Here is a 5,500-nt window from a genome sequence, read left to right on the forward strand (position 1 = left end):
AGGATACCCTCTAGGTGATAGTTCTTGATTACTTTTTGATAAATAATTCGTTCTTATTGCGAAATAGAAGCACTATTTATCAATCTGTAATAAAAAAACGTGAGGAAATTCTGTCTTTTTTAAAGGCAAAAATTTTTGAGGCGAAATACCCAACAAGAAGTTTGCAAAAAAATGAATCCGCCTCAACAATATAGAACTTATCTAAATCAAGCAAGCTGCACATCAGTCTTCAACTGATTCATCCCCGGCTACCCCAAATGTATCTGTAGTTAATCAGCGTTGCATCACTTGCCACTATAAATATTTAGTAAGATAAATCGGCATTGTTCTAGGTTCTTACCAAACATGCAAAGCGCTGTTGGAAGCGTACGCGAATAGAGACATAACCGACCACATGGAACGTTTACCCAGAGATATCGCGTGCGAGCGATTGCATAACGATATCGTGAGGCTGCTGGACGAGCATGTGCCCCGAAGCCCGCAAATGGTGAACGTGGTGGCCAACAACCAGATGCTCAGTAAGTATCGTAAGTAGCCGCATTCACTTCTAGTCAATCAACGGCCGCCGATTTTAACAAGTATAACTTTTTAGCTTCGCCCACAGGTCACATGCTGCAGCAGCCCACTGTGATAGTCTCGAAGCGGCAAAAATCGAAGCGGCCCAGCAAAAATGCCGGCCCCACAAGTCCGCAGGAGGGCGCGGAAGCCTCGCTGGGCGGCAGCATTAAGCGCAAGGCCAGCGTGAAGCGCAACAACAATAACAACAGCAAAAAGGTAAGTGGCGGGAGCCTGCTTTGTTAAATCGGAGTTCATTTGGGGTTTCCTTCCAGGTGCAGAGCACTCAGCAAATGAGCGAGGTTCCGCCCCAGAGCGCTGATTCGATTGGGTCCAGCCCCGTCGAGTCGCCAATGACCAACCTACCGAGCCCCTACGACACCACCACGCTCTACTCCAACATGGGGCTCACTTTGGAGTCCTTGATGGGTAAGTGTTTGGTAAGGCGTTTGCATTTGCAATTTCGTTAATCTCCTGCACCCCCATCAGCCAACAAGCAGCCGCCCAGCTACGAAGACGTGGTAAAAAACACGCTGCAGTTCGGCATCGACAACTACGGGGCGCTAAACTCGATTTTTCAGCCGGACTTGATGATGCAGCAGAGGCAGTTGCAGAACACCCTCAGCCCACCCTACTCGAACCAGAGTCCTCCGCATTCGGTCCAGAGCAACATGTCTTTGTCACCGCAAGGGTGAGTCATCCAGCAGAGTCTCAGGGCAGGCAAAGTCTTAATCTCGTTCATTCGTTGAGCAGCTACAACGGGTCCCCTTCGCCGGCCAAAACGCGCCCATCTCTGCCCACCAGCCCCACTCACATAGCGGCGATGCGGGCCGCAACCCAGCAGAAGCATGGGGGCGTGCCTCAAGCCCAGACTCTGCCCATGGGCTTCGATTTCAGCCAGACGGGGATTGAGATGCCCCTCAGCTACATGGGGTGCAATGCGACCCAAGGGATGGTGCAGGGCCAAACCCAGGCGGGGCAGAGCCAAGCCCCGCAGGGCTACACTGTAAGCGGCAGCAAAAACCAATCCTTTTATGTTTTATGGTGCTGATCGCTGTTGTTTTTCCAGCAATCGAACTACTACATGACTCCGCCGTCCCAGCACAGCGATCATCTGCTGCCGGACAATTTTCCCACTCCCTCGCCCGAAAGTCCTGGACATTGGTCGTCCAGCTCGCCTCGCTCCTGCAACTCCGATTGGTCGGAGAATGTGGCCAGTCCGAACACCGCCACCTACATTGCTCCGTCCACCATCGGCGGGCATCAAACAAATAAGGGCTCGGACGCTATTTACATTTAGAAATTAATATGCCGGCCCGAATGAACGGTATGTAGATGAAGCAAGCCGCAGGGCACATCGCTGAAATGGGGCTTTTTGGGGTTTCTTTTCGGAAAACTCGCCCTCCGAAGTGGTGTGTTGAAACTGTGAGAATGTTCCGATAAGCGCGATGCAAATTTGAAGATTTTACATTTTAGAAATATTACGTTAACGTTATATAATTGAAGTTGTTACAGTGAAGGCGGCACTTATCCTACCTATAGGTTTGCTCGTATATAGTCAAAATTTTATGGTCTCATTTTTTTGTTTATATCGATCCATTGTTTATTTTACCATTTGTTTGGGAAATTTTTACAAGACTTCGAACATGACACAGCATAATTATTGTAAGTACTCGTATTTATTATTTAGCTTAGAAACCGGGTTCATCAGCAGTGTGAATCATGTTCAAAAATGATGAGATAGAAGTGCCTTTTACGCCGTTTTTGTAGTATAGGAAAAGGGCTTTAATTGTTTACAGTTTTTTGTAAATAAAATGGGTAAATCTATTATATGGAAACGTGTAATGTACAGAGAACGTTACAGTGGCACGTTTTTGCGTGTTTTTTCTTATAGTGAAACATGAGAGGTTTACGCATTTTGACAAGTAGATTTTATTGTATTATAGACTTTGGAGCAATAACAATTTATTTTTTGGAAATATTTAAGTAGGAACGTCTGTGATGCGAATTCTAAGAGCTTAACACACAAATAGGTTCAATTTTTTGACGAGTTTGTCACCGTTTGCAGGGTTCCCCCTAAGCACATGATCAGAAGGGATTCTTTGGATCCAAAGAGGACGATCTGACCGAACTTTTGCTAAGAAAAAATGTCTGGATGTTTTGCTATTGATGGAAAAAATTTGAGTTGATGCACTACTACCTTTTGAAGATTTTTGTGCTCTTTGTAAAATTTTGTAGCATTCATTATTTTTGCGCAAAAAATAAATTAGTTTGCCAACTCAACTGCCAATTTTAGAACAAAAATCATTTGTTTGCGCAAAAGCTATGCATGTTGCGACATTTTGCGAAGAACCCGAAAATGTTCCAAAAGCAGCAGCGCATCAACTCAGAAAAAATCACCTGATTCCAGAGGCCAAATTAAAAGTTCTGGTAGTTTTTGTGCCAAGACACTTAAGAATTCACCACTTGCGTGAAGCAGGCAAACTGATCAAATCAGTCAAAAAAACAGATTATTCTTGAAGATCTTTGACGAAGTAGCAGAGGACACGGACATTTTTCCTTCGTAAAAGTTGGGTCTTCCTTTCAGCCAATTCTCAGTGCCCTTTTGATCATAGTACAAGCTAACAGCGCACATTCCAAATTTGTAATTTATTTGACAAACCCTGCCTTCCGAAGATGGTTCTCGTCAAATCGTCCACACGCTTTGCGCCAAGTTCGTCTTGTTTGAAAAATATTGCAGTGCACATTTGGGTTTATCAATTGGTGTGGGCAATTTGATGAACCATTGTTATTAGAAACAGTTATAAGATCGCATAGATACTATTTTTGATAGGTACTATATTATAGTGTAGATAGCTAGATTGAATTTCCCCGAAGAAATCAGTTGAATTTCACTCAGCCTTTTTTATTTTATTTAATTTTTTTGGTCAAAACCGCCCAGATTCTTTGCGAGATTCGACATGACTATCAAGTTGTAACTTTAGGTCAACTGGTTTTTTCAAAATGTCCTATTTTTGTATAAAGTACTGATTAGAGTCTATGATTAGTGTATTAGTTAGGTTTCGTTAATGGTGGAACTTCCCGTTTAGTTTTACCCTTTTACTTTTATCGTTTTGTCAAAAGATTGATGATGCTTTGTACTATATTATTTTAAATAAATACATTTTTATAGTATCGCAGTGCATTTTGGGGCTGAAAATGGCAGGAACACCGCAATCAAACCATGTCCTTTACTTCAAAATATAATTAGCGCATATTATCACATAGTATGATACCTAAAGCTTTGAGGAGGATAAATCTAGTAGAATAAGGCTTGCATAACAATCCGGACAATCAGAAGACAAACAGTCGCTCCGGGTCGCGGAATTGCGACTCGTCCAGCCGCCCGTCCATCCAGCCCTCAATGTCTTGCACTGTTCGGGGCACTTTCGTCAGATCCTCCACCCCGTGCTCGGTAATCAGGACGTCGTCTTCTATGCGAACTCCCCCGAAGTTGCGGAATCTTTCAATCGCTTCAGGCACCAGGAACTTCTTCAGCGCGGGATCGGCAAGCGCCTTGTCCAAAAGCTAATAAAAAAACTGTTATTCACGCAAACTTAGTGCTCATGATCACCCACCGGGTCGATGAAATAACAGCCAGGTTCCACAGTGAGAACCATCCCTTTTTCCAGCACACGAGCGGTTCGCAGTTTATTTACGCCGACTTGCTGCGGCCTCTGCGGCTGGCCTGGCAAGTAGCCGCCCACATCGTGAACATCCAGGCCCAGCAAATGCCCCAAACCGTGCGGCTGGAAAACGGCGCTCAGGCCTGCTTCCAGCATCTCATCGACGCTCCCCTTTAGAAGGCCGCCCTTTTTTAAATCCTCCAACACGACTCGGTTGGCTAAGACGTGCATGTCCACCCAAGAAACTCCGGGTTTTGCTGCTGAGTGGACGGCGAGTGTTGCCCTTAGAACTGCTTCGTAGATCAGCTTTTGGTCCGCGGTAAATTTGCCGTTAGCTGGAAGAAAATTGACAATCCATAAAAACAGCCGATGCAAGCGCACCAAACAGTACCTGGAAAAGAGCATGTGATATCGGCAGCATATCCAAAGTAGTTGGCGCCCATGTCGAACAAACACATGTCCCCATTTTTGATGGGGGAGTCATTTGGGGCGCCCGCATGCCCGTAATGGAGAATGGCCCCATTCGGCCCGGAGCCGCAAATGCAGGTGTAGGATACGTGCCGACATCCACCTGAAAAAGCCCGATGCTACTAAACTCGGGATTTTCTCCAAAATTGGCGTTCACCTTTCTCGTAGCAGGCGTTCAAAAACTGGGATTCTCCTTGGTACTCGTAGTTGCCCGGACGGATTTGTTTCATTACCTGGAAAGTTTATCAGGTATTTAGGATTTATAAACTCTTAAGCCAATCCAAAATCCATATAAAGGCCGGCTTAGTGGGTATTAGCAATAATCTTACATACTTTCCTGACTGTGTTTCTATTCCTGGGTTTCAGTCATTTATTGTCTCTATTTATTAATCAAAATACGTTTCGGTGTATTTTTCCACCACCATCAGTTTTTCTAAAATAACAGATAGTTAAAAAAAATTTCATCAATTTAAAAAACAACCACAGTTCGTTAACAGCCTCATCATATCACATATTAAAATACATCACAATTGCAATACTTTAAAACATTCTAAAATTAATTAGGCCTAACAGTCAGGACAATCAAATTTGGGAAGAGACTAGAATTCTTCGTTCAGATACTTAATTATTTTTACTTACATGTGTAGCATTGTTGCTGCTTTAAGCCTTGGCATGCATTTGGAGTATTAATTTTCTCCATTATCGGACACAAAACGAATAAAATACTGTTTATATTGATTTCTTTTACTTTCAGCTATTTTTCTTTGCATTCTGAGGATATTATTTTTGGTTTGCAAAATTCTTCAATATAC

General features: G+C 43.6%; 2 protein-coding genes across 2 annotated transcripts in view; one reads left to right on the forward strand and one right to left on the reverse strand.

Moving 5' to 3' along the window:
- Nucleotides 1-3,729, forward strand: part of LOC109539202 (neurogenic locus Notch protein) — an 83,936-nt gene extending 80,207 nt beyond the window's left edge. Inside the window, exons 25-30 of the mRNA XM_048668537.1 lie at nt 315-518; nt 593-774; nt 831-984; nt 1,045-1,246; nt 1,309-1,561; nt 1,625-3,729. Coding sequence (XP_048524494.1) covers nt 315-518; nt 593-774; nt 831-984; nt 1,045-1,246; nt 1,309-1,561; nt 1,625-1,855 — 1,226 coding nt within the window. The 3' untranslated portion in view covers nt 1,856-3,729. The remainder of the gene's footprint in view (nt 1-314; nt 519-592; nt 775-830; nt 985-1,044; nt 1,247-1,308; nt 1,562-1,624) is intronic.
- A 55-nt stretch (nt 3,730-3,784) lies between these two features.
- Nucleotides 3,785-5,500, reverse strand: part of LOC109539204 (xaa-Pro dipeptidase) — a 5,400-nt gene continuing 3,684 nt past the window's right edge. The window contains exons 5-8 of the mRNA XM_019906818.2: nt 4,846-4,921; nt 4,612-4,791; nt 4,173-4,555; nt 3,785-4,122 (exon numbers count right to left, since the gene is read on the reverse strand). Coding sequence (XP_019762377.2) covers nt 3,889-4,122; nt 4,173-4,555; nt 4,612-4,791; nt 4,846-4,921 — 873 coding nt within the window. The 3' untranslated portion in view covers nt 3,785-3,888. The remainder of the gene's footprint in view (nt 4,123-4,172; nt 4,556-4,611; nt 4,792-4,845; nt 4,922-5,500) is intronic.

This window comes from Dendroctonus ponderosae, unplaced genomic scaffold, assembly GCF_020466585.1.
Source record: "Dendroctonus ponderosae isolate FM_Combo_2020 unplaced genomic scaffold, Dpon_F_20191213v2 Dpon_F_20191213_7, whole genome shotgun sequence".
Taxonomy (NCBI): domain Eukaryota; kingdom Metazoa; phylum Arthropoda; class Insecta; order Coleoptera; family Curculionidae; genus Dendroctonus; species Dendroctonus ponderosae.